The sequence below is a fragment of the Panicum virgatum genome, chromosome 2K (assembly GCF_016808335.1).
Source record: "Panicum virgatum strain AP13 chromosome 2K, P.virgatum_v5, whole genome shotgun sequence".
Classification (NCBI taxonomy): Eukaryota; Viridiplantae; Streptophyta; class Magnoliopsida; order Poales; family Poaceae; genus Panicum; species Panicum virgatum.
This window is the reverse complement of record NC_053137.1, coordinates 61,793,196-61,817,486: the sequence shown is the minus strand read 5'-3', so window position 1 is coordinate 61,817,486 and position 24,291 is coordinate 61,793,196. Positions and strand designations below refer to the sequence as shown.

The following is a 24,291-nucleotide window of genomic DNA, read 5'->3' as shown; positions in this document are numbered from 1 at the left end:
ATAGGCCTGGCCTTCTCTGACCTGACCAAACCACTACACGACGCAGCCCACAGCGCGTCGTCGCCGCCGCCGGTCGCTCGCCTCGCCTAGTCGCACGTTTTCCTCCAATCCAATGATACAATGCGAAAGGAAGCGACGACGACGGCGACGACCATGTCTGTCCGTCCATGCCGGCCGCTGGGTCTAAATCTAATGTCCACGCAAGTCCAAGGCGACACGGAACACTAAACAACAGAGAGGTAGTACGTGTGCATCTGGTGGGGGGCAAAGCGGGGGGGTGCACCGGAGGAAGACGAAGCATTAAAGGCACGAGCAGTGAGCTGAGGTCATCGCCAAACAAGCCATTGGCGAGCACCGCGAGCTCGAGGTTTCTCGCAAGCCAACCCAAGCCTACCTAGGAAGCTGTTGCCGAAGGGTCCCATATTGTCGTCACTTGTCAGGAGCGGGAACGAGTTGAACTCGGCGCCCTGCTTCGATTCAACTTCTGTGGCTCGGAGCTGCCAAGGATACGGCTTCAGAGCTCGCCTTCTTCTTCTTCTTCTTCGGTCGATCGCCCTTGCAAGGGTTATGCGGCGGAGGAACTCGTGCTTGTTTTGCGTGCCCATGGGAACGGCGGCGCTGCCCATTGAGAAGCAATTCGTTCCTCCCGCTGCGCAACCGTCGTGGCCGCCCTCAGGTACACCATGCATGTTCATAAATTCACTGGTTACTTGAATTATTTCGTGTTTTTTCTAAGAAATTTGGTGCATCAATGATACTCTCTCTGTTCTTAAGTATACGATACTTAGGATAAACAAAATATTTTTTTGTAGTAATTAGCTTTTCCTAAAGTCAAATATCTAAGGACAGAGGTAGTACACGTTTTCCTGAAAAATTGAGTTCAGTACTAGTACCTCTTCAAAATTCTACCTCTCAGTCCAATCAGGCCATTAGTAGAAATTCAAATTTATCCTGCTGGGGCTGTTTTGTTTGCACGTAGGTTGTTTCTGTGGCCTCTCGTTTAAAAAGGACGGACACGGTGTAGAAATTTAGACGGTAAAACACACGTCAAATGTTATTTTGAATTTTTATGCGGAGGTAGCTTGCCTGCAATCTGCAAGGCTGCAAACACGTCAAAGAACCTGCTTTACATAATTCATTAGCTATACAGGATCCTCATCTGGTCCTTTTGTTTGCTCCATGTTATCCAGATTCTTAAGTGTCTATGAGCAAAGCTAAAGCCACTGAAACCAGCATGATACAAACCCTTTCTCAACTCTCAGATCAAACTTGCTTTGAGGTTATGCTTGTCTCGATCTATTCAGAGTAGGCGAGTAGCAAAGCTTAAGAAGTTATCTGCTCGTGGTTATGAAAAATTCCCCAGTTTCATCATGAACATAGTGATCAATGAGCCCCCGAGTCGGCCCCGCGTCGGGCGACTCGGGCGGACACCCCAGCCCCCTCGCCGCCACCCCTTCCCCCACCCCACTTCGTCGTGCCGCCGCCGGAGCTGGCCGCCGGAAGCCTGTGCGGCCGGCGAGGACGGTGGCGGCGGGGCAGCCCTTCCCCTCCCCTTCGCTTAGCGGGCGCGGCCGCTACAGGTGTTGAAGGAGGCCGCCGTCGGGCGAGCGATGGCGGTGCCGGCGGCTCCGGCGAGACCAGATCCGGGGTCCCCACGGCCGGATCCGGTGCCCGAGGTGCCGGATTCGACGCGGGGGTGGCCGCCGGCGGAGGCGTGGCTGCGACGGCTCCGGCAAGCCAGCGCGGCCGGCGGGAGCGCGCGCGAGGAGTCCGGCCGGGGATGGGTCTGTGCTGGTGCGGGGGCGGCCACTAGGCAGTGCTGCACAGCTCGGTGAGGGCGCGTGCAGCGGCGCGGGAGCGGCGCCGGCCGGACGAGGGCCCTGCGCTGGTGCAGGGGCGTGGAGGAGGTTCTGCGGCGGCCGCGTTCGGACGGAGTCGGCCGCCGTGGACGCGAAGGCGGCACACGTGCCTAGCGAGGCACCACAGCGAGAGGGTTCCCTGCTTCGCTTGGTCGCGAGATGGGCAAGCTCAGGCGAAAGCCGTTTCGGATCTGCCGGCAAGACGACGGCGACGCCCTCGGGCGCCGTTTACCTTCCTGAAGGCGTTGTTATGGTGTCTTCCCATTCCGGCCAGCTACAAGGGTGCGTCGGCAACGCCGTGGCGGCGTGGCTGATGGCAGTTTGCTTCGATAATTGCCGGCGATGTCATGGTGGCTTGGCTGGTAGTAATCAAGCAGGGGCGGCGGTGGCGCCATGGTGGCGTGGCTGGTGGCTCCTGGCTGCTTCTCGTGCTGTTGGTTGTTTGAGCTTGGCTGGAGGTGTTGGCCGCGATAGGAGAGCTCGTGTTGATGGCCCAATCCGACCGAGCGGAGTTTGTCTGTTGTAGGTTGTGGTAACTCGGGTCGATGTCCCAATCCGACCTCGTTGTAGCTCATGTCGATGTCCCAATCCGACGAGCCAAAGTTGAGTGGGTTCCGGTTGATGTCCCAATCCAACCGGCAGGTGTTGCTAGTTGTAGGTGCTGTAGTTGTAGGTTTTGTACTTCTTTTGTGCGGTTTTTGGGCCCGGTTTTTCTATAAACAGGGTCAATTCTCTTCTTCTTATTAATATACACCGCAAGGTTCAGGATCTTTCGGGAAAAAAAAAGATAATCACACTGACCTGAAATTTAGTTTAGTTTATTTTTTCTGCTCTGTAACATTTTTTTGCTCACCGGTGGAACTGCTATTTCAATTTCAGATGGAGGATTTGCAAAGGGCAGCATAGACCTTGGAGGCCTAGAAGTGCGCCAAATCACCACATTCGCCAAGGTCTGGTCCACGACGCAAGACGGCCAGGACGGCGTCGGCGCCACCTTCTTCAAGCCCTCACCAGTCCCGGGCAGCTTCTCCGTGCTCGGCCACTACGCTCAGCCCAACAACCGCCCTCTCTTTGGCCGCGTCCTCGTCGGCCGTGACACGTCCGGCACCGGTGCTCTCCTTGCCGCGCCCGTGGACTACAAACTCGTCTGGTCCAGCCCGGACGGCGCCGGCCATTTCTGGCTCCCGACGGCGCCAAACGGTTACAAGGCGGTCGGCGTGGTGGTGACGACCACGTCTGACAAACCCTCGCCCGACGAGGTCCGGTGCGTCCGCGCCGACTTCACCGACGCGTGCGAGACCGAGGAGTCGGTGCTGAGCAGCGACAAGGACGGCTTCAGCGCCGCCACTCTGAGGCCGGCGGTCCGTGGCATCGACGCCCGCGGCGTGCACGTCGGCACCTTCCTCGCCCAGAGCAGCGCGACTCCGGCCGGCGCCTCGACGCTGGCGTGCCTCAAGAACAACAGCGCGCGTCACACGTCCTCCATGCCTGACCTGGCCCAGGTGAACTCCCTCCTCGCGGCCTGCGGGCCGCACGTGTACCTGCACCCGAACGAGCGCTACTTGCCTTCGTCGCCGACGTGGTTCTTCGAGAAGGGCGCGCTGCTGTACGAGAAGGGCAGCCAGACCCCGACGCCGGTGGCCGCCGACGGGTCGAACCTCCCGCAAGGCGGCGGCAACGACGGCGGGTACTGGCTGGACCTGCCGGTGGACAGGAAGCAGAGGGAGGAGGTCAAGAAGGGCGACCTCCCCGGCGCGAAGGTGTACGTGCAGGTGAAGCCGATGCTGGGCGGGACGGCGACCGACCTCGTGGTGTGGATCTTCTACCCGTTCAACGGGCCGGCGCGCGCCAAGGTGGGCCCCCTCACGATCCCGCTGGGCGAGATCGGCGAGCACGTCGGCGACTGGGAGCACATGACGCTGCGGGTGAGCAACTTCTCCGGCGCGCTCCTCCGGATGTACTTGTCGCAGCACAGCGCGGGCACGTGGGTGGAGGCGTCGCAGCTGGAGTACCTCGGCGGGTACGGCGGGAACAGGCCGGTGGCGTACGCGTCGCTGCACGGGCACGCGCTGTACCCGAGGGCGGGGCTGGTGCTGCAGGGCGACCCGAGGCTGGGCGTGGGGATCCGGAACGACTGCGCCAGGGGGAGCAGGCTGGACACCGGCGGCGCCGGGCGGTGCGAGGGGGTGTCGGCGGAGTACCTCGGCGTGGCGGAGCCGGCGTGGCTCGGGTTCGAGCGCGGCTGGGGGCCGAGGGAGGAGTACGACGTCGGGCGCGTGATCAACCGTGTGGCGAGGATCCTGCCGCGGTCGGTGAGGGAGCGGCTGGCCAAGCTGGTGGAGAAGGTGCTCGTCGGCGATGGGCCGACGGGGCCCAAGATGCACGGCAACTGGAGAAACGACGAGAAGGAGGCCCGCTGAGGGGCTGCGTGCGAGCCTATTTGATCGCTGACCAACCAGGGTGTGATTCTTGAGGTACACAGCGATCAGACGGTCAGTGATCGGTCCATCGATCGGGCACTCGTGTAAGGACGTGCCGGGGGTTAGTGAAGGCGCTGTTCATAAGTGGGTATTGTGTTGCCAAAAAAAATGTGGGCGCTGTTCATAAGTGGGTATTGTGTTGCCCAAAAAAAAAGTGGGTATTGTGGAGATACATACATTATCTAAAAAAAAGAAGTGTATTGTTCTTCGTAGATGTTCAGATGCAGTGTATTTCGATGTTCCTTGGTGCTTGGTATTTTCGATATTATCTAAAAAAGAAGTGGAATGGTGCTACTAATAGCAAGGATTTGACGACATTCCTTGCACAAGTGTAGGACTTTTTGACAATTTTGATGCTCTTTTGCTGTAAATCTTCAAGTTGCTGCTTGTAAATTTCTATTTCATGAAGTGAAATTGCCACATGTCATGCTTGTCAGTAAGACTTTCAGGCTTTCTTTTATGGCTTTTATGTGTTTTCTCTACAGCATATGAAAAAGTATCATGATATACGAACTGACATTGTGCACATGGCTGCCTTTTTATTAGAGGAAATTGCAAAAGCACTTCATATGTCACTTGGCTTTTGAGATATCACCCATAAAAATTATTGTTGGAAATGTGCACCCCCTACTGCACTCCTTTGCAAAAACCACCCCGTTATGCATGGCCATAGCTGATTCCACACACAACATGGAGCCATTATAGGCCATGCTTATTGAGTCAAATTTGTTTCCAGAGTACTTGTATTATACTTGCTCATCATATTACTATCAAAAAATTGCATATGGAAAAATCCAGTGATGTTTAAGTTTTCTTTTGGTGATTATTTTGGCAAAATCTCTAAAATTGTCAGGTTTTGTACTTTTAGAATTATCTAACTTTCATAAAGACTATATCGGCGAGTCACTTTGATAAAAATGGGCAGAATCATCTTAGCACATTTATGTTGGGTGTATTTTTTTCATGAAACAGAGTAGGGGCGGGTCTTTGCAAAAAAATATTTTATGAGGGTAGAATAGCAAAACAAAAGTGACTTATGGGGGGTTTTTTAAAAAAAGTAGTGAAAATTTCCAAATATATCTAGGCATTTTAACCTAAGATGTTGACGAGCACGAACCTGTGTCACCACCACCCAATTCACTCCCACTTATATTGTTTCCTCTCTCTAAATTCCGTATCAAAAATTGTTCAGGAGCTAGAAGGAAGCCAAGACTAATATATGCTTGCTCGTTTAAAATCTGCAGTAGTCTAGTAGTATAAACAATTGCTTAGAAAAAAAAATGGGTGGACATAAGAATAGGTATCATTTTTTATTGAAAAGAATGTATCATTTTTTTACACATATATATAGCAGCGAAGATCCTCAGTGGCGCAGATATATCCAAAGATAGGCCTGCATAATGGCCGGACTTGGCTAAGGCATCTTGCCTCAAGCAAAAATCAGACGACGCTGATCAGCTGAGCCGCTCGGGGATGATATGTTCTATATGCAAGATAATAAACTTTCATGTCTCCGTCTACCGACATATTGTGTCATAAAAAGTATACTTGCTCTATTCACAAAAGAATACAATTATGAGATCCCTACCGATCAAACTAGTTCAAATTTGGTCAAATTTATAGTAAATAGTATTAGTGCTTATATCTCAAAATAAATTTATTATAAAAATATATTTTATAACTAATCTAATGATGCTTATTTTGTATTATATGAATGTTATTATTTTTTATATACTTTTAGTGTACATTATAACTAATCTAATGATACTTATTATGTATCATGAATGTAATTACTTTCTTATATAACTTTACTTAACGTACAAACTGTTTGACTTATCGAAAAGCGACAATTGCACTCTTTTATAGACAGATAGAGTAGTTATTAGAACCGGATTTGACGGAAGTTTGATTGGAAAACAAGGGACCAAAGCCGCCATCATTTTCTTCATAGCCAGCATCATTTTCCTCCACATAAACGACCTATATGCAACTGAGCGGCAATTAAAATTGAAAATCAGGTTTAACTATGTGGCTCAAGGGGAATCACTCACAAGTCAAGGGATTGAATTCAGGCTTTTGGTAGGCACCGGAATCTAGCTATGTGTTTGTTGGGAACCGGTTCCTTCAGAGTAACTGGGGGACTCGGTCATGGGGCTGGCCCACGTAGCTGTGGCTGCAAGCACCCTAGCAGTACTATTTGTTGCTGAGTTTGGTACTAAAATCAATCTATTTAAAATGTACTAATAAACAGTTATCCAACTTGTATACCAATCTACTCCAGGACAATAACTTGTGTAACCATTAGCTGAGGGATACGCCGGTTCGATTTTTTGCCGGGTCTCACCAGGACAATAACTATGATGAAAAACCATTTTAGCAAAAAAAAAATGAGTAAGATGGTCTGATTGAAGAGAGGAGCAAATCTGAATATTCTAACCTAGTAGGACTAAAACGTTCATGAAGAGTCCCTGGAGACTTCAGAGTCGTCCATGCATTTCAGTCCAAGTCCGCCGCAGTCTTCAACTAAGTAGGTGATGTTCTTCACGCGCCGCGAGGATCCCTGAATTTTCCTCCCAACAGGCACTTGCAAGAAACTATCCTGACAGATGCTTATCCCTCCCGAGCAAAAACTGAACTATGCTGTCTCCAATTCAGAATTTCAACTCGACGTCGGAGCGATGCTGCTCCAGACTTTCCACCTGGCCGCTCTGCTCCTCCTCCTCGTGGCCGCTGGCCGCTGCGCGGACGCCGCTGCCGGCGGCGATGGCGGCCGGTTTGTCTACAACGGCTTCAAGGGCGCGAACCTCACTCTCGACGGCGTGGCCGCCGTGACGCCGAACGGCCTCCTGATGCTGACCAACGGCAGCATCCAGTTGAAGGGCCACGCGTTCCACCCGTCCCCGCTGCCGTTCCGGAACCCGGGCGCCCCGAACGCCACCGCCGCGCGGTCCTTCTCGACCACCTTCGTGTTCGCCATCTTCGGCCAGTTCGAGCAGTACACCGACCTGAGCAGCCACGGCCTGGCCTTCTTCGTCGCCGCGGACAGGGCGGTGCTGTCCACCGCGCTGCCGGGCCAGTTCCTGGGCCTGCTCAACGCCACCAGCAATGGCGACCGGAGCGCCCACATCTTCGCCGTGGAGCTCGACACGCTCTTCAACGCCGACTTCAACGACATGAACAGCAACCACGTCGGCGTCGACATCGACAGCCTGGAGTCGCGCGTCGCCGCGGACGCCGGGTACTACGACGACGCCACCGGGCAGTTCCGGAACCTGAGCCTGATCAGCCGGAAGGCCATGCAAGTCTGGGTGGACTACGACGGCGCGGCCACGCAGATCAAGGTGGCCATGGCGCCTATAGGCTTGGCCAGGCCCAAGACCCCGCTGCTACAGACCACCGTCGACCTCTCCGACGTGGTGCTGGACACGGCGTACGTCGGCTTCACGTCGGCGACGGGCATCATCTTCTCGCGCCACTTCGTGCTCGGCTGGAGCTTCGCGCTCGACGGGCCGGCCCCGGCGCTGAACATCTCGGCGCTGCCTGCCTTGCCGCCCGCGGGGCCCAAGCCGCGGTCCAAGGTCTTGAAGATCCTGCTGCCCATAGCGTCTGCCACGCTGGTGTTCGCCGTCGGCGTCGCGATCTTCGCCTTGGTGCGGCGGCGGATCAAGTACGCCGAGCTGCGCGAGGACTGGGAGACCGAGTTCGGGCCGCACAGGTTCTCGTACAAGGACCTGTTCCATGCCACCAAAGGGTTCAGCGACAAGCAGCTGCTCGGAGCAGGAGGGTTCGGAAGTGTGTACAAGGGTGTTCTCCGCAAGCCCAACACGGAGGTCGCGGTGAAGAAGGTGTCCCATGAGTCCAAGCAGGGGATGAAGGAGTTCATCGCCGAGGTTGCGAGTATGGGACGGCTGCGGCACCGCAACCTTGTCCAGCTACTCGGCTACTGCCGGCGCAAAGGTGAACTTCTCTTGGTCTACGATTACATGCCAAATGGTAGCCTTGACAAATACCTGTACGATCGAAGCAACGGTGGATTGGATTGGCGTCAGAGGCTTCGTATCATCAGAGGAGTGGCGTCTGGGCTACTGTACCTCCACGAGGATTGGGAGCGAGTTGTCATCCATCGGGATGTTAAGGCAAGCAATGTGCTCCTCGACGCCGAAATGAATGGACGCCTGGGAGATTTCGGCCTTGCAAGGCTGTATGATCATGGATCCGACGCGCATACTACACATGTGGTCGGCACCATGGGGTACCTAGCCCCTGAACTGGGCCACACCGGCAAGGCAACTCCGGCGACCGATGTCTTTGCTTTCGGGGCATTTCTTCTGGAGGTCACATGTGGACGAAGACCGATTGAGCAAGACGAGCACGGCAATCACACCATGCTCGTGGATTGGGTATCTGAGCGTTGGCGCAGGGGGTCGATCATCGACGCGGCGGACACGATGACCCCGGATGGTTTTAATCCTGATGAGGTCTCTCTGGTACTGAAACTTGGGATGCTTTGCTCGCATCAATTGCCCAACGCAAGGCCAACCATGCGACAGGTCATGCAGTACCTCGACGGTGATAAGGTCCTTCCAGACCTGTCACCCGAGCATTTCGGCTTCACTGTAATGGAGACGATGTATAGCAGGGAGTTCAACAAGAATATGACCATGTCATGTGTGTCGTCCACGAGCATGGGTGAGGTTTCTGATATCTCTGGAGGAAGGGGATAGGATCATGCAGTTAGAGACAGGGGCGGAGCCAGGATTTGATCATTGAGGGGGCCAAACAGTGATTGGGGGGGCCAACAGTCTTACCGCAGGCTGCCGCTGGGGTAAGTACCACTTTTAATAATAGTACTATAATGGTGCTACGGGATCATTAGGGGGGCCAGACCCCTGCCCGCCCCCTTGTCTCCGCCCCTGGTTAGGGAGGGTAACCGGTTATCTGTTTCCTCTGTAATAATAAGAAATATATGTAGATTCTTGTGTCATAGTACTGAGTACTGAATTGTTCTGTTCTTTAACACGGTTCAGTCAGACAACTCTATACCATAATTACAACAGAAAAGAAGCTACTACTAAATGTCCAAATTCAAACCCACGGTGTAGTAGCGCGATTCCAATTCCGCACTCGCTCGCTTGTTTCAAAACGAGCGAGCGGTCGGACCCAGGCACCTAGCTTCCTTTTCCAATTTGTCTAGGCGCTCACACGCCCCTCGGTTCCACATATGCGAGCGCTTGCAACATTTGACACGCTACCTGTTTTGTAGTACGTATAGCTAATACACGTGATGGAACTTAAATAAGATGCAACTGATTCTAACTAATCATGGTAAGCTGAACGTGGGTGGTTAGAATCATTTTAGCACATAGTAGGTGGTTAGAATTATTAGCATGGATCTAAACCTGAACGTTCCTTTTTTCCCCCTTCTATTTACCCTTTTCTATATTTAACCATACAAACCTACCTATTTCATTTTGTGCTATAATCAATTTTATGTCTGAGAACTTGTTAAAAAATGCTTATACATACAAGTTATCCCAAGTAAGTTGTGTCTACAAGTTTTCGATTATGTTGAACAGATAAATTATATCAAAGAAGTTGTTGTGATAAATTTGTTCAGAAAAAAATATGTGTAAAGTTGTATCTTGAAAAGGTTGTTATGACAAATTTGTCTTCAAAAGTTAGGTGTCAAAAGTTATTTCCAGGAAACTATATGCATAACTTTTTGCTCTGAAAAATATTATGTACAAAAATTATGTATATAAGTTATAGTTTTCCAAAAGTGGAAAGTTGCGAAAAAAATCTTTCCAGAAAAGGAAAGACACGGGATGGTCGAAATCGATCGCCAATTGCCGTGCGAGCGAGCGCTCGCGGATTAGCCAGCCCCGTGTAGTAGTCTAATCATAAACCCAGCAGATGATGACAAGAATGTCCTCCTGTTTCTTCAAAAAAAAAATCAAGAATGATCAATCATGCATTGTAGGATGATTGGCCGTCAAATGACAAACGCTCACTGAAGCAGTCAAATGCGCATGCTCTAACCGCAAAAAAGAAACGTCATCCGTGCCAAGATCGATCGAGAGGATGGATCCTTCTACGGTTGCTGTGTTAAGTCGAAATTCTTCGCTGTCAAGAGCCAGAAGTCCATCTGCCCAAGAAACGTCAACTGGAGAGTCCCCCCCCCCCCCCCCCCCCCCCCCCCCGAGGAACTGAAGACGTGTTTGTACAAGTTTTCAAAAAATACGAAAGAAAAAAAACACAGTCCGTCTATCAAACACTTCTCACTGGAAGTCTCTGGAACGGTCGGTTTGTTTGACAAAGCAGAGCATTGTTCCGTCAGCAGCGTATAGAAGTCAACTGAACACAACACGACTGATCATCCATAAATCACATCAAAGATGTCTTTTTTTTACCACGCCGCTGCCTTTTTCTACCAGCCGCCGCCTTTTTTTACCACGCGCAACGATTGCGCGCCCAGCAGGGCACGGCGACTACCAGAACAGCTCGATTAGCAGCCATCTTTGAAATTCTTGACGGCGCAATTGTCGCAGCGGAAGTTGCAGTATGATAGGCCGTGTTTAGATGAAACGTAAAAAAAATTCAATGGAATTTTGCTAATTTAAAATATTAAATAAAGTCTATTTACAAAATTTTTTGCATAGATGAGTTGTAAATCACGAGACGAATCTAATGATGCTAACTAATATATGATTAATTAATAATTAGCAGATGATTACTGTAGCATCACTGTTGCAAATCATGGATTAAGTAGACTCATTAGATTCGTCTCGTGATTTACAGCACAGCCATACAAAAAGTTTTGTAAATAGATTTCATTCAGTACTCCATACATGTGTCGAAATATTCAATGTTATGTTTTTTTTGCGTTTACGGGGTTTACAAGTTGTGATCCAAACAGGCCCATAGTTTTTGGTTCCACAAGAGTCAAGTCATCACCCACTCTTACGGTCTTAACCAGATACAAGTCCAACACCCCACTAACCCTGCATCTCATCATGCCAAAAACACTGTAGGTTTGTCAATGCAGGGCATCTCAGTACTGAGTTGTGGTTAAGCAAAGCTTGTTGAGGGTGCCAACCCCAAGTGTCCCATTCAAAAAAAAAAGATGCTTGCCAAGATTGTATCCTTCGCCGTTCTGCTCCTCCTGATTCATGTGGCCTCGTCGTCCGCCGACGGCGGCCAGTTCGCTTACCAAGGCTTCGCCTCGGCGAACCTCACGCTGGACGGGCTCGCCGCCGTGACGCCCGGCGGCCTCCTCGCGCTCACCAACGCCACGCTCCAGGCGAAAGCGCACGCCTTCCACCCGTTCCCCGTCCACTTGCTCAACGCGTCCTCCTCGGCGGCGGCGGCGCGGGCGCGGTCCTTCTCGACGTGCTTCGTCTTCGCCATCGTGTCCGTCTACAACGAGCGCAGCGACCACGGCCTCGCCTTCGTGGTCGCCCCGACCACCAACTTCTCCGCGGCCAAAGCGGGGCAGTACCTGGGCCTCCTCAGCGCGATCAACGGCACGGCGAGCGAGCACGTCCTGGCGGTCGAGCTCGACACCATCACGAACCCCGAGCTCCGCGACATCAACAGCAACCACGTCGGCGTCGACGTCAACAGTATGATCTCAGAGCAGGCCCGGCCGGCCGGCTACTACGACGACGCAGCCGGCGGCGCCTGGAGAGATTTGCAGCTCAACAGCCGGAGGCCGATGCAGGTATGGATCGACTACGACGGCCAGGCCGGGCAGCTCAGCGTGACGCTAGCTCCAGAGCGGGTGCCAAAGCCCAAGAAGCCTCTGCTCTCCGTGCCCGTTGACCTCTCCACGTTCATGGCGGACACCATGTACGTCGGCTTCTCGTCGGCGACCGGAATCGTCGTCACGCACCACTGCGTGCTCGGGTGGAGCTTCAGCTTGGACGGGCCAGCTCCACCTCTCGACCTGTCCAAGCTTCCCGCCGTGCCACGCCTGGGCCCGAAGCCACGGTCCAAGGTCTTGGGTGTCCTGCTGCCGGTCGCCACCGCGCTGCTCGTGGCCGCAGTGCTAGCGGCCGTCTTCTTCGTGCTTTGGAGGCGGCGCCGGTACGCCGAGGTGCGGGAAGATTGGGAGGACGAGTTTGGGCCACACCGGTTCTCGTACAAGGACTTGTTTCATGCCACCAATGGATTCAGGGAAAGAAACTTGCTCGGCATTGGAGGCTTTGGGAGAGTTTACAAAGGGGGGCTCTCAGCGTCCGGTTTGGAGATTGCAGTGAAGAGAGTGTCACATGGTTCAAGGCAAGGAGTGAGGGAGTTTATTGCCGAGGTTGTGAGCATCGGCCGCCTTCGGCACCGGAACCTCGTGCAATTGCTAGGCTACTGCAGGCGCCAAGGTGAACTTCTCCTGGTGTACGACTACATGGAAAATGGTAGTCTTGACAAGTACTTGCATGATCCACAGATGCCCACTCTTTCTTGGCACGAGAGGTACAAGGTAATCAAGGGTGTCGCGGCAAGCCTACTGTACCTACACGAGGATTGGGAGCAGGTTGTCATCCATCGAGACATCAAGGCGAGCAATGTGCTACTCGACCACGAGATGAATGGCCGGCTCGGTGACTTCGGCCTAGCCAGGCTCTACGACCATGGCACCGATCCTCAGACCACTCATGTGGTCGGCACCATGGGGTACCTCGCACCGGAGCTCGTGCGGACAGGGAAGGCGACACCCTTAACCGATGTGTTCTCATTTGGAGTGTTCCTCCTGGAGGTCGCCTGTGGGAGGAGGCCTATCGACCGCGACGACCGCAACAACCGGGTGATGCTGGTGGATCGGGTGATGGAGCATCACAGCAACGGATCGATCCTTGATGCGGTGGATCCGCGGCTCGTGGGGAAGTACGAGACGCAGGAAGCAGCCCTGGTGCTGAAGCTGGGCTTGGTGTGCACACACCCATTGCCCAGTGCGAGACCCAGCATGCGAAGAGTAGTGCAGTACCTCGACTCCGACCAACCGGTTCCTGATCTGTCGCCGGGTTATATCAACTACAGCGTGACGTCGCTGATGCAGAACGAGGGGTTTGATTCGTACGTCATGTCGTCGTCCAATCCATCCATGACTAGCATTGGTGTATCCGCTGTGAGTGTTCTCTCCGAGGGAAGGTGATCTGTCACTTCTGTAGCTCCTAGCGGTTTCATTTTTTGAAAATAGAGAAGAGCTAGTAGACCAGGTTTCAAATTCTGGTTCCTTAAACTAGTCTATCAACACGTGCTCCCGCACAGGCTAGCTAGAGATATCTAACAATTATCTGTCTCACACTCTCTTTAACCAATTAAATATTCTAATCGAGTACGGTAAAGATACATATTTATCATTATGTAATTGTAATAAATGTGATAAGTTTAGTTACTTACAATTTTTCCTCACTAGCATCGCACCTTCACATATGTTTGATATGTATTTAATTGAACACTTTATTTGAGATATGTGAACAACATGAAAATGGGTATTCTTATCTCTTCTCTTATACATGAATATATGGTGACACACATTATTGTTAGTTTTCTATATAAATAATAATATAAATAATATATATTAATAATGATATAAATAGCAATTTAGAATTTTATATTGACGCGCTTTAAAATTTTAGTAGAATAATATAATTTTGATTCAAATTTGGGGTTTATTTTTAGGGAATAATGTGTTTCTGCCCTTACTCCAAACCTCAATGGTGATTTTACCCCTTATTTTTTAACTTTGTGATTTTGCCCTCATCATTTTCCAACGAAGTTGCCGTTTGCCCCTGGTCAACGCGTTTTGCCACTGTTTTGACCGTTTTCTTAGTTGATTTTGCCCCTGTTTTGTGAAGAGTAAGGTTAAAATCACAAAGTTTCAAAAACGAGGGCAAAATCACCATTTTGCTTCAAAACAGGGGTAGAAACGCTTTTGCCCTTTATTTTTAATTTTTTATTATGATATCATTGGATAATATATATAAAAATTTAGGGGTTATTTGATATTATTTTATAACGAGGAGATACTCCCCAACGGCACGTGCCGCCCGGAGCGCCATCTGCGATGCTCTGCTCTCCACTGTGCTCTGCAGGCGCTCCGCCGGCGCCGTCACCGTGGCGAGCAGCTCCTCCACCGCCAGAGCACGGGACCTCACGTGCTCCACCTCCTCTTCAGACCGCCAAGCTTGCCGTTCAAGGCGCTGGGTCTTCGCGACCTCCTGTTCGAGCTTGTCGTTGAGTTCCCGCTCCAGACGCTGGGTCTTTGCAAACCTCCTATTCGAGCTTGCCGTTGAGTTCCCGCTCGAGACGCTGGGACTTCACGACCTCCTATTCGATCTTGTCGTTGAGTTCCCGCTCCAGACGCTGGATCTTTGCGACCTCCTGTTCGAGCTTGTCGTTGAGTTCCCGCTCGAGACGTTGGGACTTCGCGACCTCCTGTTCGAGCTTGTCGTTGAGTTCCCGCCTCAGAAGCTGGGACTTTGCGACCTCCTATTCGAGCTTGTTGTCGAGTTCCCGCCTCAGACGCTGGGTTTTCGCGACCTCCTGTTCGAGCTTGACGTTGAGTTCCTGTTCTAGACGCTGGGTCTTCGCGAGCTTGTCGTCGAGTTCTCGCTTCTTGTCGTCGAGGACTGCATAAGACAAAGAGAGCAAAGTTAGGAGGCAGACCACGGAGAAAAGACAGCGGGAGAAATCGAAACCTACTATCAATCTCGCAGCGGATCGATGCATTGGTCGCCTGACATTTTGACAGCTCCGTGGCAAGATCGGCGGCCTCCGTCTCGGTGGCGAGCCTGAGCCCCCTCTCAACGGAGAGTTGTTGCGTCTGCTCATCAAGATCGTCATGGAGACCGTTGACAGACTCGGCCAGACGATCCCGCTCGCTACGCAGATGGTTGATAGACAAGACACCTGCGTGCATCTGCGTCCGGGTCTGATGCAACTCGCTATTAAGCTCCTCGAGTCCCCGTGCTTCAACTCGGCGGTCCTGGCGGTGGTTCCACAGAATCTGTAGGGCATCCAGCGCCTTGGACAGAGCCGAAAAAGCACGGAGCTCCTCGTCCTCCTCCTCATCTGCCTTAGTCGCGGCCGGAAGGGGTCCCTCGCCATCAGAAATAGCGAGGGCATTTGTGGGGACCGGAGCCGCGCCCGCGCGCCCTCCAGATGAGCGACCCTCACTGGTTTCCCCGGGTTCGGGTGGCAGGAGCTCAGGCTCATCGCCCGGCCGCGTCAAGGCCGAACCTGCCGCGTCGCCCCCAGCCAGGTGCACCGGTGCCTGGCGCGCCGCGCCTGTCTCCACCCCGCCGGCGGTGTCCTCGGCGTCATCGGAGGAGTACGATACTGTGACACTCCGGCTCAGGGCTTAATATGATTAATAGGATATTTATACCAACAAGTTGCAACTTTTTTTTCGGAAGCCGGTCTCCAAAGAACTCCGAGGTTAAGCGTGCTTGGCCCGGAGAAATTTAGGGATGGGTGACCGACCGGAAAGTTCTTCCCGGGTGCGCACGAGTGAGGACAAAATGTGCAGAAAAGACTGGTGTTGGTCTATGAGGATAGTCTATGTCCTAGAAAGCAGCCAGATGTAAACGGGCCCGGCCTCGAGGAGGCGGGACGTTACAGATACCTCCATCACCACCTGGACAATTGTCCCTCCAGCTTCCCCCACGCTACGGGGTGAGCGCGGTCGTGATGATCTCGACTGCACCGCGCCGTCACCAAGCATGTCGCGCTCTGCACCGCCACTGATCGTTTTTAGAGAAAAGGATCGCTCCCGCTTTATTTTAGAGAAACAAAGCACATGTTCTGGATTCAGGTAAAAAAATGAAGTGCAGGGGGTTCACAAGCTCCACAAGAGCTCCACAGACTAGTATCGGCGCAGAGTAAACCAGCTGCTAAGCTCCTGTCTTCAGATACCTCCTCCAGTACTACTTGCACGCCGACATTGTCCCAAGCCGCCTGTCCATGTGATGTGGTGCCACCAATCGACCTTGGGGTGGCGTCATGCATGCCCTGGCACTCCAAGCTCTTCTTCGGCGCCACCTGTAGGAAGGACCCACGTCCCTCGGACCTGTGGAGAAAGACGAATAAGATCGTGATCGAAGTCCGGGAAGAAGGCAGAGGATCTCGATTTACCTCGACGCGACCGCGAGGTCCCCCGGGCTAGAGGCAGGAGGAGTGGAAGGTCTCGCGGTGCTCTGCAGCACGGCGACGCCCGCTCCCTCCTGCACCAGGGCAGCCATGGGATCCAGGGCGTCCCAGAAGTCGTCATCTATCTCCTCCTTGTTGTTCTTCTTCTTCGCCTCGTGCTCGTCCTTCTTCTTTGCAGCTTCGGCGGCGCTGAAATTTGCCTGCAAGTATCGGTAAGACCCGAAACCATGGAAGAACAGAATGGTAGAGGTCTGCCCGTGTCGTACCATGTCAAGGAAGCCCTCGTCGGGTCGCATTGTTGGATGCCCTTCGATTGGGTACAGCACGTCCTGCACCGTTGTCTCCGGCGCAGCGGCCTCTGCACCCGCCGTCCCCATCGGCTGCGTGCTGGCGGGTGGTGCGGATGATGCGGACGGGGAGGTCTGCGGTGTGGAAGAGCCCGCCACTGTTGTCGCTGGCACAGCGGCGTTTGCAGTCGCCGCCCCTATCGGCTGCGTGCTGGCGGGCACCGCACCTGGCTGAGTGGTTGCTGGCGGGGCAGGAGAGGTTGCAGCGTCCGAGGTCACGACCACCTGCTGTGTTGGAATCGTAGGAAGAACAAGAAGTTAACGGTGTGAGGAGAGGTGGGTGTTCGCCACAATTCGTGAATTTTTTTTTGGGTTTTGGTATTAGCCATTACAACACATTACATACATTTCGTACAACATTTTGTCGAGCTGCTGCCACCACCATGGAGAAGCTTCTTGGGAGAGCTTGGAGGAGTCTTATCGCCGTCACCCGCCATCTTCGTCTCCGTCGATCCCCTGCGCGGGATCACACGCTTCTTCAACGGCGACGCTCGAGGTGGGCTGATCGAGCCGCCGTAGTACATACACTGGCTCTGATACCACTTATTTACCACTTATTGGAACTAGTCCTAGGATCACTCGTACTCACGCACACGAACACGAGGTAGGAGATGAACAGTACAAGCTATGATGAAAAGTACACACAAAGAAAATGGCGACAAACGCCCCGATTGCGCACACGGCCTGTATATTGGCTGCTTTACTGAACAAAGGACTCAAACGAGATTACACGCAGGGATACATGGCCTTTAGTAGCCTCTCCGCGACGCAGCGCCCACGCCATGCACTACGCCCATCATGCGCACGTACGCTTTCTCCTGTGACCCGGCCATCTCCACGTTGAGCAATGGACTCCCGTGAGAACCGATCTCCAGCTGATCGAGCCTTGCATGCGCTCCTCCGCTGCCGCCGCCACCGGCCTCTGACTCGCTCGCCCCTACAACAAACTTGCCAGCACGCGCCGCACGCGAAGCTGGAATGGCCATGGACGCGAACGCGAACCGCACATGCGCCGTCCATTCGACCCGCTATGAGACCTACGCAAACATGAGCATGTACTCGTGCACAAACAAGACTGACGCACACACGCTTAACATGCTAACTGACCCAGCATGAAACGCACGCACACACGCGCGATCCACACGGCACCTACGACGCATGCCAAGCACACACTTTAACGTGGTTTATTCCTAACAGTGCAAATATTTTTCTGAAGCTTGTCCGGAATTTTTTTATCAATGTTTATGCCCGTAGAAAAAAATGAATTAAAAATTATGATCGTAATTTTTAAGAATCTCCTAACTTACCCAACGCTAGTTGTTTGGAGTCTCATTACTATAATAATTATTGGATTAATTTCTTTATAATGGTGTGATGAACTATATTTAGTTAGACACAGGGGTATTTTTGTGGGTCGATTTTTGTTATAAGGATAGTGTTTGGATTAATTTCTTTATAATGGCGTGGTGGGCTATATTTAGTCAGACACAAAGATATTTTGGGTCGATTTTTATCATAATGTCAGTAGTGGGTAATTTTAATTTCTCTTATTTTTTCCGATTAACGTGGGAATTTCGAGTCATTGAGAGCGAATGTGCAGGCTCCGTTTGTCGGCCAAACAATAAGATAAAGATGGCATAAGTGGGTAATTTATATGAAGATTAGGGAGTTACATTAGATTATTTTTTTATAATGCCAGAGGTGGGTAATTTAGATGCATGTGTAAGGGGTTATTTTATTCTATTTTCATAATGACAAAAGTGGGTAATTTATTAGAAAAAGATATCAAATTCAATGGCTATTACGATTTGAGTTGTCGAATTGATGGTCGGATGTTTCTAATTTTTGTGAAAATTTGTATAATTTTTCTATTTTTTAGACTGTCTACCTAAGATACTAGGTGGCTTCATCAGGAGGCTTCAAAAATTGGAGCTTCCAATTAGTAATAGTAAAATTTATTCAGGTGGGGTATTTAATAACGTCCCATAGCTCACAATATCCTTTTTTTCTAAAAAGGTAAGGGTATACCTTCCAATTTCCGTGTCTGCCCTTTCCTATGTATTTGGATTTTTGACTTCCAAATCCAAATTAAACAACCCTAAATCAAGCTCACTTTGTGCAAATGGATGACAAAGCACTCCGTTCCAGTACTTTACTAGCTAAAATACACTAGCAGGAGCCAACTGCTATCATGTTCAATTCACAGCCCATCAAAACAAAATTCAGCAGGCCTTCTACTGTCCGCTTCCTCTTAAACTAAGCTACTCCCGCCGTCGCAGCCACAGCGCCTCCTCTAGCGACTAGAGCCTAGCCTAGAGCAGAGTGAGTCCGCGACGAACACTTCAAATCAACGCGATCTCTGCTTCGACCAGTACAAATGGAGCCCCAACGCGAATTGTTTATAGGCCGGAAGACTCCGCCGTGCAAGTTAACCGGCGCAGCGTAAACTCCAAAGCCAGCATCAGATATGAAACGCAACCGGAGGCGAAGATTCCATGGACCGAAGCGGAACAAGAAGGCGACGAACGCTAGCGCCAAGAACACCTGATGGAGCCACTTGGAGGCAGTAGCTAGTAGAGTGCTAAACAGCCTAACACCACGCAGTTCGCACGATTATCTCCTTCGATAATACCCACACTTATATATATATAACAACGAGGAGAGCACCAATCAGAATTCAGAAGCTGCAGCGCGGAGCAGCAGCTCGATCGAAAGCCCTAATGGCGACGCTTCTCCTTCGGCTGCTGTTCTTGCTCGGCTGGCCGGCGGCGATGCTCCTGACGCGCGCGGCCGCGGACGCCTCGTTCCCGATCAATGTCTGGCCCAAGCCGGTGTCCATGTCGTGGGCGGAGCCGTACACGGCCGTGCCGGTGTCGCCGTCGTTCCACATCGTCGCGCCGTCCGGGAACCCGTACCTCGCCTCGGCCGCGGAGCGCTACGCCATGCTGCTGGTCACGGAGCGCTACCGGCCCGTCGTCGGGCCGGCGGTCACCATCAACGCCGGGACGGCGCTGGCGAAGCTGACCGTGGCCGTGTCCGACCTCGCCGCCCCGCTGCAGCACGGCGTGGACGAGTCCTACACGCTGGAGGTCCTCCCCGCGGGCGGCGCGGCCACGTTGACCGCGGTCACCGCGTGGGGCGCCATGCGCGGGCTCGAGACGCTCTCGCAGCTGGCGTGGCGGGCCGGCCGCGGCCGTGGCCGGGAACTGCTGCTGGTGGCCGCCGGCGTGCGCGTCGAGGACCGGCCCCTGTACCCGCACCGCGGGCTGATGCTCGACACCGGGAGGACCTACTTCCCCGTGTCCGACATCCTGCGCACCATCGACGCCATGGCGGCCAACAAGATTAACGTGTTCCACTGGCACATCACGGACTCGCAGTCGTTCCCCATCGAGCTGCCCTCCGAGCCGCAGCTCGCCGAGAAGGGCGCCTACGGCGAGGATATGAGGTACACCGTCAAGGACGTCAAGCGCATCGTCGAGTTCGCCATGAGCCGCGGCGTCCGTGTCGTGCCGGAGATAGACTCGCCGGGTAAGGCTACTCTCTCTGTGTCCTCTGCTTCGTGGGCTTTTTTTTGGCCTAGTTGATATTGGTAATGACGGCCCAACTAATTAACCTCTAAATAAATAACATTTTAGGGCACACGGCGTCGTGGGCCGGCGCGTACCCGGAGGCCGTGGCCTGCGCGGGCCAGTTCTGGCTGCCCGGCGGCGACTGGAACAACCGTCTCGCGGCGGAGCCGGGCGCCGGCCAGCTCAACCCGCTGGCGCCCAAGACGTACGAGGTCATCACCAACGTCGTCAACGACCTGACCTCCCTCTTCCCCGACGGCTTCTACCACGCCGGCGCCGACGAGGTCACCCCGGGCTGCTGGCACGCGGACCCCGCGATCCAGGCCGACCTGGACCGCGGCGCCACGCTGAGCCAGCTCCTGGAGCGCTACGTCAGCGCGGTGCACCCGCTGGTGGTGTCCAGGAACCGCACGGCCGTGTACTGGGAGGACGTGCTGCTGGACGCGGCCGTGAACGTGAGCTCGTCGGCGATCCCGCCGGCGACGACCATCCTGCAGACGTGGAACAACGGGCCCAACAACACGAAGCTCATCGTGCAGGCCGGGTACCGCGCCATCGTCTCCTCGGCGTCCTTCTACTACCTCGACTGCGGCCACGGCGACTTCGTCGGCAACAACAGCATCTACGACGACCCCAACAGCGATTTCAACAGCAGCGGCGGGTCCTGGTGCGGGCCCTACAAGACGTGGCAGCGGGTGTACGACTACGACATCGCGTACGGGCTCACCGCCGACGAGGCCCGGCTGGTCATCGGCGGCGAGGTGGCCATGTGGACGGAGCAGGTGGACACGACGGTGCTGGACGGCCGGGTCTGGCCGAGGGCCTCGGCCATGGCGGAGGCGCTCTGGTCCGGCAACCGCGACGCGGCCGGCAGGAAGAGGTACGCCGAGGCGACCGACCGGCTCACCGACTGGCGCAACCGCATGGTGGGGAGAGGGGTCCGGGCCGAGCCCATCCAGCCGCTCTGGTGCCGGACACGCCCCGGGATGTGCAACGCCGTCCAGTAACCACCCGGCAAGAAGCTTTGACAATTGTTGGGCGCGCAACTATTTGGACTTCATCCCTACCTACGTGTCAAATTAATTTTTTTTTATAAAAAACTAAACTGTGTGTGCTGATTATACAGTTTGTTCTGTTCTAGTGTCAGTGTTGGACAGATAACACCATTTTTTGTTGTTGTTTTGTTTATATTTATTTAATTTAAAGTGGAGTGGACGGCATGTTATCTTTGTTATAAGTGGAGTTTTGTGTACCTTGAAAGCCGGCTTTATGTGTGGGCCCATTCGGCTATTAGCACTAGCAGCTCCATTCCCTGTCTGCAGGTCGATGCGATTAAAGAACTCGAGTGCTGATGTAACGTTTGAATTGTTTTTCTGCCTCAAGAACCCATATGCTTGTTTGTTTGCGTCAATCATTTGTTTGGGGAATGTCTCCGGCGATTATCGCCCTTAATTTTGTACAAAACTATGCATTATCACCCATTCACTTGATTGGTTGGCTGGAGAGCTTTTCTTGGTATGAGTGTGACATGATATGCTTTTCACATTTTGAGGAGATGGGTACACCGATACCTGGACAGCAGGGATCCAAGGGCTGGCAAACTAACCAAATTTGTTCACTAGGTAATTAGGTATACGAGGCTCACCGGCGCATAGTCCACCCGGTTATGCTGATTTGACAGGATGACAGGGATTTCTTTTTTGTAGGTAAGCGCAAATACAACCAAGCTTGGTTCAAGTCTGAACCTGAATCCATATTGATTTCAGACCAGCTGGTACAGGCATTTTAGTGATTCCAGTTAAAAACATGAACTGATAACTCTTCTATAAACTTGTAAATCGGACGAACAGTAGAGGTGACAGAATATAAGAAAGGATGAGTTATGGACCTCTATGTTATGTTTGCGACTTATGCATTTTTTTGTGGAATTTGCAGTAAAAAAACTGGAGTGTTATGCTTTCAGTAAAGATATATATTGAGTAGCTGACAGTGTAGCATAGCAGAAAAGTACTTCCATTTTTTAAAAAAAAAAACATGGTAAACTCAAGTACTAAATTGGGATCAATTAATTTTTTTCACCTTGAATGGAACCAACCATTTTTCATTGGTGGAATGGTCAGATGAATTGTAACATCCCGAAAACTCACTAAATTAAATCGTGTGCTAAAACTGTTTCTCGTCGTTGAGCTCGACCCCTCCTTAAAACCCTAACCCCAACTTTCCGGGAACCTCCCTGTTCCGATCTTCCGATCCCCGAAGGACCTGACCCGACACCCGTATCTAGCACCATGTTTCTCCCTCGACCCGCGCGTCGCGCTCACGCGCGCCCAGGCACCGCGCGTGGCCGACCGAGCGCCGGTGGCGCCGCGAATCCCGCTCTCTCTTTCTCTCTCCTTTCCTTCCTTTTCTTTTCCCTCTTTTCAATTTCTTCCTTCCTTTTTCTTTTTCTCCCTTTCTTTCTCTCCTTCCTTCCTCCTCTGCTGCGCGACCCAGCCGCGCTACCTCCCTGCCCCGAGCCGCTTCCCACCCCCGGCCGTGCACCTCGCTCGCGCACACCGCCCGGCTCGGCCCCGACCTCACCACGCTGCAAAGCCGCACGCACGCGCCGCCGGCCCCGAACGCCGCTCGGCCGCCGCCCGCCCGCGCTTGCGCACGAACACGCGCACCGCGGCGCCCGCTCGGCCTCGCTGTCACGCGCACCCGGCGCGCCGAACCGAGACACGCGCACGTGCATCGCGTGCTCGCGCCGCACGCCGTGCCGCTCGCCGCTGCCACGCCCCTGTGCCCGCGCTGCCCGCCGGTCCGCGCCAGCGCCACTCCCCTGAGCCGATCGCCGTCTCGGCGCCCGCGCACCCGCGTGGCCACGCCGCTCGCTGGCCGCCCCGGTCCCGCTCGCCGCTGAGCCATGTGCTCGCCTGGCCACGGCGTGTCGCCCGCCGCTGCCCCGCTCCGAGCGGCACTGCTCGCCGCCTCGACGCCCGCGCTACCGCCGCACGCCGCTCCGCGACGGACAGACGCGGCCGGAGCGCCCTTACTCCGACCCCGAGTGCGTGCCTGGCCACACCGCGCGCCACCCGTCGTTGCGCCGCCCACTGCAGCACCGCCCTGTGCTCGCCGCGGCCTCGCCGCCTGCGCCACCGCCCTGGGCCGCATAGCACCGCCCTGTGCTCGCCGCTGCCGCTCGCGTCACGTCACCCCTGCACCGCCTCGCCGCCCGTGCGCCGCTCCGCGACACGCAAGACTGGCCGGGCGCCATAATGGTCGCCGCGGACCTCGCGAAGCCGGCCACCTACCTCCACCACCCCACCGACCTAATTGGGCTATAAAAGGCCCCCCACCGCGGCACCCTTCCGCCACCACAAGCGACCACCGCCGCCATAGCTCGCCTCTGCTCCCCAGTGCCAGCGCCGCCGCCACACTCTGTTAGCACCGCCGCCTCCGACCCGCGTTGCCCCGCTCCCTTGCAGCGCCCCAAGCCAAGGTGAGTTGGGGAATCGATTCCCCACACACCCGAGCCCCTTTCCCCCTCCCCTCCGCCTCTCCTCGAGGCCCAGGCCAGCCGGAATCGGCGCCGCCGACGCCCTAGGCCGCCTCCCCTGCTCTGCGGGATGGAGGAAGGGGAAGGAAAGGGCATTTAGCCCAAAAGCCCCTCCCCTTTCCTCTATTTCTTAAAGAGCCCCTCCACCATTGTGTTTCTTTCAAATAAAACCCCCTCTTTTATTATTTTTCCAAATAACTCCTCCACCTTATACAAACATTTATAAATAGAACCCTGCCCTTTTATAAAATAACCCAGATATGTCCAAAAATTACAACTAGGCCCCTGACCCCTTATCCGACCTCGAGCCTTTACCTAACCTATCATTAAATGTACCAAACGACCTCT

General features: G+C 53.6%; 4 protein-coding genes across 4 annotated transcripts; all 4 read left to right on the top strand.

Annotated features, from left to right (window-relative positions):
- The first annotated feature begins 284 nt into the window (after positions 1-284).
- LOC120692575 (vacuolar protein sorting-associated protein 62-like) lies at positions 285-4,789 on the top strand. Its single transcript, XM_039975931.1, has 2 exons — positions 285-676; positions 2,739-4,789. The coding sequence occupies exons 1-2, from the start codon at positions 568-570 to the stop codon at positions 4,277-4,279; spliced, it is 1,650 nt and encodes a 549-aa protein (XP_039831865.1). The 5' UTR covers positions 285-567; the 3' UTR covers positions 4,280-4,789.
- A 1,979-nt stretch (positions 4,790-6,768) lies between these two features.
- LOC120692566 (L-type lectin-domain containing receptor kinase SIT2-like) lies at positions 6,769-9,351 on the top strand. The gene has a single exon (XM_039975921.1). The coding sequence runs from the start codon at positions 6,946-6,948 to the stop codon at positions 9,061-9,063; it is 2,118 nt and encodes a 705-aa protein (XP_039831855.1). The 5' UTR covers positions 6,769-6,945; the 3' UTR covers positions 9,064-9,351.
- Positions 9,352-11,347: 1,996 nt separating this feature from the next.
- Positions 11,348-13,741, top strand: LOC120692565 (L-type lectin-domain containing receptor kinase SIT2-like). Its single transcript, XM_039975907.1, has one exon. It carries the CDS (start codon positions 11,463-11,465, stop codon positions 13,485-13,487), a length of 2,025 nt encoding a protein of 674 aa, XP_039831841.1. The 5' UTR covers positions 11,348-11,462; the 3' UTR covers positions 13,488-13,741.
- A 5,812-nt stretch (positions 13,742-19,553) lies between these two features.
- Positions 19,554-21,450, top strand: LOC120696206 (beta-hexosaminidase 2-like). The gene is made up of 2 exons (XM_039979341.1): positions 19,554-20,364; positions 20,472-21,450. The coding sequence occupies exons 1-2, from the start codon at positions 19,554-19,556 to the stop codon at positions 21,410-21,412; spliced, it is 1,752 nt and encodes a 583-aa protein (XP_039835275.1). The 3' UTR covers positions 21,413-21,450.
- Positions 21,451-24,291: the final 2,841 nt, after the last annotated feature.